A 12,713-nucleotide genomic window follows, 5' to 3' on the forward strand; every position below is an offset into this window, starting at 1 on the left:
ACTGAATAAAAGAATAATTCTCAAGTTTAATCTCAATAAATCATCATCATAATAATCTGATTAAATTTACAAATATGTTTCAACTGGGAGAATTATGCAAATAACTATATTTTATCTATTCCTGATTCATACACCAATTTCTATACATATTTTACTTACGTTAAACAAATGAAATCCCTGGAAATAATTTTACAAAATAAGTTTTTATCAATTAATTCTATGCAGTCAAGTAATTTTTGAAAGAATCAAAAAACATTAGCAATATATTTCATGTATGACACCTAGCCAGTAATCTCTTCATTGTAGAAAAAACCAGAAACAACATCTAAGAAAATAATCCTTTGTGCTTCTTATAATGAATGGCTAAGACTTGGATATTTTTTCAGCTTGAAATAGCTTAGTTATCACTATTTCATGATAATATTCCCAAAGTTCCAAAGATTCAAGTTATGTTTATTAAATTGTAATAAAGTGTATGCATAGTCATCCAAATGTAATGACATATTAGAAGCTAAACCATTTTTATTTCTGTAGCATGTTGTTTTGATTGCTATGGAAAAGTAAAAGTAATGCTGTATAAATAAACCAGCACTGGACACAAGCACAAGTTTGGTATCGAGGATCTGAAAGCAAGGATATGGAAAGGAAAGAATGGCTGAGGAGGAGACTTTAAAAGCTAACTCAGAATAGAAAAGAAGGCAAAGTGAATTGGATGATTGACCAGTCTTATAATCCTCATACCAAAGTACAGCAAAGTATGGCTCACCACTGCAACTTTCTGCGGTATTTTCTTGGAAATTTATTTCAAGTATTTAGCCACAGTGTACCGTTAGCCCACTAAGGTCAAATAAAAATGCCCACTCTGTATGATAAAACTGAAATCTGGAAGATGCTGAGAAGGAAATTTCATTGATTTAAGTGCACAAAATTGCCACTTTAGCCATTCTCAACTTGAAAATGTTATTCTGTTGATGTAATGCTTAGGAATCCTTATAAATCTTTCTAAGCTTTATGCGTAGAAACCATTCCAGCCTGTAAGGAATGAGTCATAAAAACAGAAACACCTATTAGAGCGTGGCATAGTTATCTGCAACAACTCTTTTTCTCAAGGCAAGAGACATTATTTAAAGTCAATTATTCAATAGCATTTTAAAAATAAAAATTATATTAAATATTATATTAAATTTAAAAAAAATTATATTAAAATATGAATAATTCAGTCACTATATTTCAGCTACTCAGCTCTTATTCAACAAAGGAATATGTAATTAAGAAAAAGTTGGAATATAGTAATCATTTGATTTAATATTTAAATATTTGTAGCTCCAGATATAAATAGTAGGTACATCCTATTTAGACCAACCCCTAGATCAGTGTTGGAAAACTTACATGTGCCAAAGCCACAATATTTTGGATGACAACTATTCTCAAAAACATACCTTGTTCTTATGTAATTTTTGGAGGTTATGTGAGAATGGGATATGTTCTTATGCGGCCTGTGGAGGTGGCGCAAAAGGTTTATGCTCTTGCATGGCCTCTGGAGTCTCAGAAAATCACATGAAAATGGGCCATGTTTTCAGAGTTTTGTATGTATATACCATAAGATCATACACCAGAGTAATACACATGTTGCACAGAATATGATGTACATATGGAAATCTATGACTAGTTTTTTCCCTAACTACTTATTATTCATGTTGTCTTGTATTCTTGTATGGACTGCACCAGTAGAGGCTAAACCAATTTTGTTGTATATATGATGTACAATGACAATAAAGGTTTTGAATTTTCAGAGGCTGTAGAAGCCATGGAAGTACATTCTTTGAAACCATTTCAAGAATGAAAAACTTGTACAACTTGGAGCTGCCTTGGATAGGCCACAGAGGCCTATCAACAGAAAGAGAATACCGCTTGAAGGCAAGTGGCACATGACACACTCTGGGGATCACATACAAAATTGGAGTTTATTTTTTTTGAATAAAAGAATGTATAAAAATTGATTGTCTATTATTTTTGATTGTTTTGGGGGAAGTTAGGAATTGATGAGAATTGTAGGATTATAATTTAGTTAGGAAGGAAATTTTTTTAGTATATGTTTGCTTTATTTTTACTATACCTTGTGTTTGTTCCGGGAAGTCGGTGGGGGGAGGGGGGTTGTGAAGGGAGGGGGGAGGGGAGGAAATTTTGTAAAATTTTTTCAATAAAAAAAAAATATGATTGTCTTGTTCCAGGGATGTTGTGATATGTCAGCAAAGTCAACTTAGGCATTTTCCTAACTTCTGAAAAGCCAAGTCTAAAGGTTCACTATCACCGCTCTAGATATACATTTAAAATACAGAAGTACTGTCCAACTACTATTCTAGTGTAAATTATCAAGTGTTTATAGAATATATAATTTAATTATTAAATTTCGTATCTAAATACAAAGTAATTTATTTTAATCTATTTAACAACTAATATGCAGGAATTTCAAAAGCATATATATATATGTGTGTGTGTGTGTGTGTATATATGTAGGTCTTTGGTTATTCGGGTTTTCTCCCGAATAAAATTGGAAGTGTCTTGGCGACGTTTCGACGAAGTCTCATTCGTCATCTTCAGGCTTCAGCTTCGTGCTTCTGGGAGCAATGTGTGATTGCAGCTGTTTCTTCCTTTTTAACTGCTAGTGGGGGTTTGAACTGATTGGGTGGGAGCTTGGCTGTGCTCTGATTGGATGGGGTTTTTTGTGTGCTCTGATTGGCTGGAGGTGTGTCCTGTTTGGGTGGGGGCTTGGTTGTGCTCAGATTAGTCTGAGTTGCAGGGGGATTTGAGCTGGTGAGCTGCACTGCTGCTGTTTGGCTTCGTGGTCGTAGTCGTGGTCGTGCTACATCTTCATAATGGGTGTCAGTCTGCTGCATAATGTTGCAGCTGCGGTCTGGCTTCTGGTCCTTGGTCATGCTTCCTGATCAGTTGGGTTTGGGTCTGCTTTCTGGGTGGATGTGTGGTGGTGACATCCTGTGTGGACCTCGTGAGTGTGGGTCTGGTGTCATTCCTCGTGTTAGGGACTCGTTTATCAATAAGGGCAGGTTTCCAAATGGCTGGTAGGCGGGAGGTATCATCTCGTTTGTTCATGCTACCTCATGCTAGAGCTGTTCATGCTAGAGATGATACCTCCCGCCTACCAGCCATTTGGAAACCCGCCCTTATTGACAAACGAGTCCCTAACACGAGGAATGACACCAGACCCACACTCATGAGGTCCACACAGGATGTCACCACCACACATCCACCCAGAAAGCAGACCCAAACCCACACTGATCAGGAAGCACGACCAAGGACCAGAAGCCAGACCGCAGCTGCAACATTAGCCATTTCAAACCCCTCCAATCCATACATGCAGCAGACTGACACCCATTATGAAGATGTAGCACGACCACGACCACGACGCCAAACAGCAGCAGTGCAGCTCACCAGCTCAAATACCCCTGCAACTCACACTAATCTGAGCACAACCAAGCCCCCACCCAAACAGGACACACCTCCAGCCAATCAGAGCACAAAAAAACCCCATCCAATCAGAGCACAGCCAAGCTACCACCCAATCAGTTCAAACCCCCACTAGCAGTTAAAAAGGAAGAAACAGCTGCGATCACACATTGCTCCCAGAAGCACGAAGCTGAAGCCTGAAGATGACGAATGAGAGTTCATCGAAACATCGCCAAGACACTTCCAATTGTACGCGGGAGAAAACCCGAATAACCAAAGACCTACATACAAACACCCACGGTCTTTGGTTGTTCGGGTTTTCTCCCGTGTAAAATTGGAAATGTCTTGGCAACGTTTCGACGAAGTCTCATTCGTCATCTTCAGGCTTCAGCTTCGTGCTTCTGGGAGCAATGTGTGATCGCAGCTGTTTCTTCCTTTTAACTGCTAGTGGGGGTTTGAACTGATTGGGTGGGAGCTTGGCTGTGCTCTGATTGGATGGAGGTTTTTTTGTGCTCTGATTGGCTGGGGGTGTGTCCTGTTTGGGTGGGGGCTTGGTTGTGCTCAATTTAGTCTGTGTTGCAGGGGGATTTGAGCTGGTGAGCTGCATAGCTGTTGTTTGGCTTTGTGGTGGTGCTACATCTTCATAATTGACTGAGTTCTTGTGTTCTTCAATGCGTGCACTTATTCTTCTGTTGGTTTGTCCGATGTATGTGGTGGGGCAGGCGGTGCATGGGATTTCATATACTCCTTGATTTTCTAACTCAATTTTGTCTTTGGGGTTTCTTAGGATGGTGGATATTTTTCGGTTTGTGCAGAATGCTGTCTTGATGTTGTGTTTGTGGAGGATCTTGCTGATTCTGTCTGTGGTGCCTTTTATATATGGGAGGAGGGCTGTGCCGTTTTCTTTTTCTCTGTCTTGGATTTTAGTGGGGGGTTCTTTTTGGATTAGCTTGGTAATCTTATTTCTTTGGAATCCATTGGATGTTAGTACGTTAGTGAGAGTGTCTAGTTCGGTTTTTAGGTGTTGTTCGTCAGCTAAGCATTTTGTTCTGGAGATGAGTGTCTTGGCTACGGAGTTGATCTGTGCTGGGTGGTGGTGTGAGAGTGCGTGCAGATAGCGGTTTGTGTGTGTTTTCTTCTGGTAGATGGTGTGTCCTAGGGAGCCATTGGGTTTCCTGTAGACTAAGACATCCAGGAAGGGAAGTTGGTTGTTAACTTCTGAAGATGTAGCACCACCACAAAGCCAAACAACAGCTATGCAGCTCACCAGCTCAAATCCCCCTGCAACACAGACTAAATTGAGCACAACCAAGCCCCCCCCCAAACAGGACACACCCCCAGCCAATCAGAGCACAAAAAAACCTCCATCCAATCAGAGCACAGCCAAGCTCCCACCCAATCAGTTCAAACCCCCACTAGCAGTTAAAAGGAAGAAACAGCTGCGATCACACATTGCTCCCAGAAGCACGAAGCTGAAGCCTGAAGATGACGAATGAGACTTCGTCGAAACGTTGCCAAGACATTTCCAATTTTACACGGGAGAAAACCCGAACAACCAAAGACCTACATACAAACACCCGTGAAAACCTCAGAAAACAAATATATATATATATATAAATATATGCATTTACTTTAAACTAACAATGTATACATTTACATTAATAATGAAATATACTATAGATTAAGGAGAGATTCTCTATGTAAAACTGATGCAAAATCCAGAGAAATTCTTCCTAAAGGATATGCTATTTCAATGGAATGTAAAAGTGCATTTTTTGGATAGGTCACTGTTTTCAGAAACTGATCGAAGTACTCAAACCTGCATTTATTTCAGAACATTTTATTACAATTCAGCTACCATATTTTCATCATTCAGAAACATATTTAAGCACCTTACTTGCAAAGTTCAATTAAAAATACAAACTTAGCTAAGTGTCTATTTCCCATAAGTTTTCTGTAGTAGTATGGAGCAATGTTTAGGCAGCAGCACAAGATCAACATGCCTTCCAGAAGCAGAAACTAGCCTGTTCTATAACTATTACTGAACCTTTGTCTCTACACTCACCTGTCTCCACCTGAGCCATAATGTCCTCCTTGCATCGTTTCAGTGTCTAGATGAGATACCATATCTAAGCGCTGGTTAAAATTTGAAATTACATCATCAGCGCTGGTGCCAGTGGATGCGTTAAAGTTCATGTCTGTATTTGAATTAGGCATTTCCCAAGAGTTTGAAGTGCCCATACCATACCCATAATTGCCAGAGTTATCCTGACCGTATCCATATCCATAATTATAATCTTCGTAACCTGAAATGAAAAAGAGTTATTGAGTTTTCTTTTTAGATATTTAGAATACTACTAGGCCTAATACAAGATTGGCATCACCAAGAATATCTCTTTTATGTTATAGTGGCTGCACTTAGAAAAATAAATTTCTGTATCTACTTCCAATTCAACATATAAAATTAAATCTTATTTCTATGACAGCAGCGTTTGATATATGTCCTGAGAAGCATTCATTCCCATACCTAAAAACTAAGTGTTGCTAAGTATTCATCTATAATACCTCACTTCCATCTGTTGATCAATTTTAGGACAAAGTCATAAGATACAAAAACAGAAATAACACTGTTATTTCCAGTCTATGCAGTTTGCGAGGAAGTTACCCACAACAAAATATTTATTGCTTTAAGATAATGATACTACCTGATCTTTGGAGATAGAAAACTGCAAGAGAACCATAGTTTAGAAGATTGATAATCCTTTTTTTCACTGAATAAGGAGATATTCTGTAAAAAGTACTCAGGTCTTGCACATTTAAAAAATTATGAATTAACAAAATTGCATAATTGGGCAAATGTATAGGGATCTTCTAAGGAATGGAAAAGAATATATATCATGGAAGAAAAGATGAAAGATAACTATTTCAACTTAATATGATTTTGTGAGCAAAGAACATTATTTATTTATTTATAATAGCTTGTCTCTCTCAGAGAGGGGCTCTGGATGGTGTACAATATAATCAATAAAATTAAACATTAAATTAAACATAAATTAAGAATTAAAAATAAGGATCAATATATATATAACAAGAAATATATGAATTGAAAGCATTAACTTCCAGGATGTCAATTAAAGAAGACTATTTCATGAGTAAAGACAAAATACATATTGACATATTTATATATAGTGTATCTACATGGATACATCATGTAGCTGAAGAGTCCACAAAAGCACACAGTTCAGTCTCTGAAAACCATTCAAATAAAGTTTTTCTAGTTAGAGATTCGGAGGTTTCATTGACTTGAATGAAGAATATTCTGCATTTGTTCTGAATTTCATTTAAAACGGTATTTATAACCCTCCAATAAACTGGACACCTAAATCATCAGTATACCTTCCACATTATGAAAATCTCCATTTTCTCAAAGTATTGTTTCTCAAAGATATAGAGCAGTGGTTCTCAATCTTTTTGTTCACTATGACCCCCTTTAAATACTTTTTGTGGCTCAAACCATGGCTACAGACTCCAAGACTTAACTCAAGATTTAAATCATAACATTTCTTCCAGCCTTCGTGGACCCTGTGACATCATCATGGATTCCCAGGGGTCCGTGGACCACAGACTGAGAACTACTGATGTAAAGGATGATATGATTTAAAATGTTTGGCATATAAATATTCAATTTATTGATTTGAAATGAAGCCCTACTGTGTTTCATGATGTTAATTGCAAGGTATGACTGATGTAAAAATGTGAATTCCCATGGATGCATGAAGATACTTTGTTCTACATTATATATTTAGAGAAGTGGTAGGCAAGGAAGCCAGATTAGGTGAAATGTTGCAAATACATTTTTAGGATACATTTTAAAAATAAATACTTTTTCGGATACATTTAAGTAACTATGGATGGAACTGTAAATATTATAAAATCTGCTACTATAGCTCAGGGGTTCCCAATCCCCAGTCCATGGACTGGCACCAGTCCATGGCATGCCAGAAATTGGGCCTCACAAACAAGTGAAGCTCCATCCATGTAATGCAGGCAGCACACGAAACCACACCCCCTCGGGTCCTCAGAAAAGCTTCTCTCCATAGAACTGGTCGCTGGTCCCCAAAAGGTTGGGGGCCACTGCTATAGCTCATAGGGTATACCAAAATTCATTATGAAGGTCAAAGATCAGTTATAGTTAAGCATCAATTTTATTGATTTACGGGGATGGTGCAGTTATATAAACTTGGATTTAATCATAAATGAAAAGACAACATTAAAAAGATCACACATTGAATTAATAAAAATGTGACATTTTGGTATTTTTTTCTGGTTAAATTAGTGTGATTTGAGTTATCTATAAAACAAATGCTAGCATTCCATTAAAACTGCACTTACCTCTATTTGTTCCAGAATTCCAATTTCCATATCCTAAAAAGAAATTTCCAAATGAGTATTTCTCAAAATGATTCAGATTTGTTTATATGTAAATTGACATGTAAATTGATAGTGCTCCATACTATATGTCTCATTGCAATAAGCAGTAGTTTGCAACTCTTGCTCTTCAGTTTTAATCTCATTTATGGGTTTCTCTTTGCTAAAATCTTAAATTTGTGATTATCTCTCATATTCTGCAGTATAGTCAGTGCTGCCAGTTCGGATTGGTTCAGGTGAACCAGTAGTTCTGATGATCAGCTGGTCGCACCCACCAGCCCCCACCCTATCCTCTCCTATATTTCCTTGTTTCTGGCTCAGCTGATTTGTGCGGCACGGCTGATTTCTATGCCTTCACTGTTCTACTTACTGGGGCTGCCTTAGAAGGTAAGCAGCTGAGCTTCAACTTGCTATATTTGTACGCAAGCACTCACAGAACTGATTGTTAAACCGGTTGCAACCCACCACTGAGTACAGTGTATAGTGAAGTAGCACTGTACACCTTCTTTTCTAGATTTTACTGTAGAAATATGATGGCATGATCTACTGCTAAAAATTTGAGGCAATACACTAATATATATTTTCAGATTAGAAGACTATGGAATTATGTTTTTTAATAAATAAATAAATATTCTGAAAGTATAAGCAAAATTGCTTAGCATTCGTTAAGAGATTACTGGGAACAACAAATATATATAATCCCTTAGATCTGTCCTTGTCTGAATACTGATAGTAATATATGGAAACCTTATCAAACAACCATAGTATTATTCTACACTGTCATAGTATCCATTTCACAGTATACCGACAAAAAATCAAGAGTAAAAAAAGTATCATTTTTGCACCTATACATTTATTGTTATCATGACCACAAATTACCAGTTGTTGGTTATTTAAGAAAATACTTAAATACAATTTCTATATACTCCTAACAAATCTATTCTATAGAAGTTGAGAACAGTATCATTTCTGTAAATCCATCATCCTTTAACCACCAATAATCCCCAGTAAATCATACCTATATATTATACAACTCCAGACTTAAAAAGGTAAAAACCTGATTACACAAATAAAATTGACAACAATGGTGAAAAAAACTCAAGCTTTGTATTATACTATCATATTTGAATTGATTTTAAACTTATTTGAAAATAATTGCACAAAGGAATGAAGCTTCAAATATGTAAATGTGTTCATTTTAAATAAGAAAATAAAAAATATCTATTTGAAGGTACAGGTAATCCTCAATTTATGATCACAATTGGGACTGTGAATCCAGCTTCCCTAAGGGGTATTTTTGCCAGAAATCACATGACAGTAAGACACTGCAACTGGTTGCAAATTCAAGTTGGTTGCCAATTGCTCCAATTGTGATCCTATGACTACAGGGCAGGGGATAGTACAATGATTTTAAGTCACTTTTTCTAAGATCGTCGTAACCTTGAATCATCATTAAATGAACAGTCATAAGGCAAGGACTACCTGTAATAAGTTGTATATTACCTAAATACCTAATTCTTAAGTACTATCCTAGAAGGAAAAAAATAGATATGAGGGAGAATGAAAATGTGTTATCTCATTCTGGTTCTTCCCTATCCCACATTGATCTGACTGCCCAAGACTGTAACAAACTTTTTTGTGCAAATTTGCTTTCTTATGAAAGTTTTATCTACAGACTACTGAAAATCTTGTTTGTTTTTAGCCTTCAGTTGGTAAAATGGTGCAACATAGTGCAAAAATTTGGAATCAAAGAACTTCAAATGGGCTAACATATAGAATGCATGCAAAATCAAGGACCAATGACTTCCACTGGGTTGAAATGTGGTAAAGTTGTAGCTGCTTCAGTACAACTGTGCTGCTATGGTCGGCTGTGGCCAAATGATCATCATTTTCAATGCTCCCTGCAAGCTTCCCACAAGGAAAGTCAACAGGGAAGCTGGAAGGAACCTGGATTTCCCAGACCAGAAGACTAGTAAATGGCTGCTGCAAAGTGGAGATGAAAGTGAGGGGTGCATGGGGCTGCAGGGAAGAAGCAGTGCAAGTAAGAGAGGAAATGAAGGGTACACAGGAGATGCCATGTGGATTGGGAAGGGTGAATGGGAGAGGTATGTGAGTCAGGAAAGTTGTGTAGGAGTATTCAACTAGAAGAACATAATTGGAAATGGGCTGGTCACATAGCAAGAATGGATCCCACTTGATAAAAACCGTCCACAAAAGAGACCTAAAACAAGATGGATTGAGGACATCAGCAAATATTGTGGGCCCAACTGGCAAAGGAAAGCTCAGGACCACATAGGTTGGAAACATGCGGAAGAGGCCTTCATCCTGCAATGGCTAAAATGATATTATGAAGAGATGTAATTTAGCTGATGGTGGATGGAGTCAATGAAGCAGTAGGTGTGAGCTTAAATAGACTCCAGAGGATGGTGGAGGACAGAAAGGCCTGGAGGAATGTTGTCCATGTGGTCACAATGGGTCGGACACGGCTTCGCAACTAACAACATCAATTTAGCTGATAACATAATAATACTTCTACATGTCTGAACGAAGACAATTTTTAGCATCTGATTGCTAATTGACAAAATATTTGTAGTGTGTGCCCCATTAAATTTTATCTGCATAATCACCCTATATCCCAACTGTTTTTACTTCAATGCCTCATATTTAACATTAAAAAAAATAAAATCTCATTTCAAATTAGCCATCCTATACATATGATTGAGTTGCAGCTCCTGGAAAGTTATGTGTTATAGTAAAATATGTAAGCCTTAAAAGGTACTATGAGAATCTACCTCATTTGCAAGGGTGAAAAAACTTTACTTAAAAACAAAGTAGGGTAGTTAGAACTACACAGAAGTCATTCTACACACCAGTATCAAGGTTTTACTGAAGTATTTGAAATCAAAAGTGGCACTACAGTTTGAAAAATTACTTACATGGCTTCTTAACACACGTGGAGAGGTAACTTTGTCACATCTAATGCACCAAATCGTTGAGCAATTATAAAGGGGGTTAAGTATTCAGCCACACTCCTCTTTAGCACACATTTTAAGACTTTGGAGCACAAGTGCTAAAGAAGATTCTATGCACAATCTGACAACGATCACTTTGGAAGAAATTGAGGAGCATATTTAGCTAAACATAACACAGACCACGCCAAAACATTACAGAAAAAATGTTGCACCATATATATGAAGATGTAGAAAATATCTAAGAAAACCATAAAGATTCTGAACCTTGCATCCAGCTTTGGAAAAAAAATAGTCTATAGTTTCTAGTAAAAGGTAGTCCTTAACTTACAACCACAATTGAGCCCAAAAATTCTGTTGTTAAGTGAGACATTTGTTAAGTGAATTTTGCCCTATTTTATGACTTTTCTTGTCTCAGTTGTTAAGTGAATCACTGCAGTTGATAAGTGAGTAACCTGGTTGTTAAATGAATGTAGCTTCCCCATTGACTTTGCTTGCCAGGTCACAAAATGTGATCACATGATATTGGGACACAGCAAATGGTCATCAATATGAACCAGCTGCCAAGTCTCTGAATTTTGGTCATGTGATCATGGGGATACTGGAAAAGTTGTGAAAAAACAGTCATAAGTTTTCAGTGCTTACAACTAACCTGTCTTACAACTGTGCATTAGTTGTTTGACAGACATAACCCATTTAAATCCGAAAACAGATCGATACTGATGGCAAAGAGTCAGAAAGCAACCCCAGCTTATATGTATAGCAGTCTGTTTAAAAGGAACCACTGCCGATGTGGGTTTCCTGCATCTTCCCTCATCCTCATTCCTATTCATTAATTTAATTTTAACTTTGCACCTCGTACAACAAAATTAAATGCCATCTTCATAAATAAATAAACAAACAAACAAACCCCACACATTTTTCACATTCCATACAATTGTATTGAATTGTATTGAAAACCCGTTTTCAACTATTACAACTACTGGCAGGGACTGGGCGAGAGCGGGGAGGTCCTGGCGTGCAGACGACAGGCTACAGACCGAAGATGCCCAGCTTCCTTTCCCTCACGACGACAGAGGATCGATAACCGCTCTTCGTTTCTCGCGCCTTCCACCCATGGGGGAGGGGGGGGAGGTTGAGCCCCGGTGACCAGAATGAGGCCAGGCCCCTCACGACCCCCTCCCTCCCTCCTCTCCGAAGGGCCAAAGAAGCCCCCGCCTCTCCCCGTTTCACGAGAACGACGAAGGAAAGAGGGCCAGGCAGAGGCTTCGTTCAGCAATGCCTGAAAACGGGGTGGGGGTGGGGGTGGGGAGGCTGGTCGTGACCCCACCCCCGGAATGTTGCCATGGGCTGGGCCTAACCCTCCCCTCGGTCCCCTCCCGCAGGTCCAAAGCCGCCCCCTCTCGTGACCGTCCTCTGCTCGGGAGCCCTCACCTGAATAGCTCATGATGGCGATGGCGGTGGCGGCCCCGAGCGCTTCCCGACGCCGCTCCTTCTTCCCACCCGTTACCTCCTGCGCCAGACGGCAACCGTAGCTGGCTTTAACCCCGCCTCCCGACACACTGTTCGCCGTGGTCCCTTTCCCCAGCCTCAGTCTTCCATTGGTGACGGTAAGCTCCCCCCTCCGTCCCGCCCCTTTCCGGTTCTATTGGGCCGCGAGGGTCCGAAGCTCCGCAGCTCACTCGATAAGGGAAACGTCCGTCAGACGTACTGGGTGAGCGGTAGGTAAAGAGGGATGTCAGTTTTGTCCCGCCAAGCAAATGGTGTCTGCCGCTCGATGTCCTTACGAGGGTATTGGATCTAACTAAACCCTGATGGCTCGTAACGGGCGAATAAACGTCGGGCGCTGAT

The 12,713-nt window shown here is 38.9% G+C and overlaps 1 protein-coding gene across 8 annotated transcripts in view; it reads right to left on the bottom strand.

The window, feature by feature from the left end:
• AKAP8L (A-kinase anchoring protein 8 like) overlaps positions 1-12,449 on the bottom strand; it is a 32,394-nt gene extending 19,945 nt beyond the window's left edge. For 2 of the 8 annotated variants that reach the window (XR_009153954.1, XM_058173959.1), the window contains exons 1-3: positions 12,297-12,445; positions 7,858-7,890; positions 5,531-5,771 (exon numbers count right to left, since the gene is read on the bottom strand). Coding sequence is in view for 5 of the 8 variants with exons in the window: in XM_058173959.1 (XP_058029942.1) it covers positions 5,531-5,771; positions 7,858-7,890; positions 12,297-12,309 (287 nt within the window). In the remaining 3 variants the exon portion in view is untranslated. Of the gene's footprint in view, positions 1-5,530; positions 5,772-7,857; positions 7,891-10,829; positions 12,047-12,296 lie in introns of those variants that run through there. The other 6 variants (XR_009153955.1, XM_058173960.1, XM_058173962.1 and 3 more) reach the window with 6 other exon arrangements.
• Between the last annotated feature and the right edge of the window lie 264 nt (positions 12,450-12,713).

The sequence above is a fragment of the Ahaetulla prasina genome, chromosome 2 (assembly GCF_028640845.1).
Source record: "Ahaetulla prasina isolate Xishuangbanna chromosome 2, ASM2864084v1, whole genome shotgun sequence".
Lineage (NCBI taxonomy): Eukaryota > Metazoa > Chordata > Lepidosauria > Squamata > Colubridae > Ahaetulla > Ahaetulla prasina.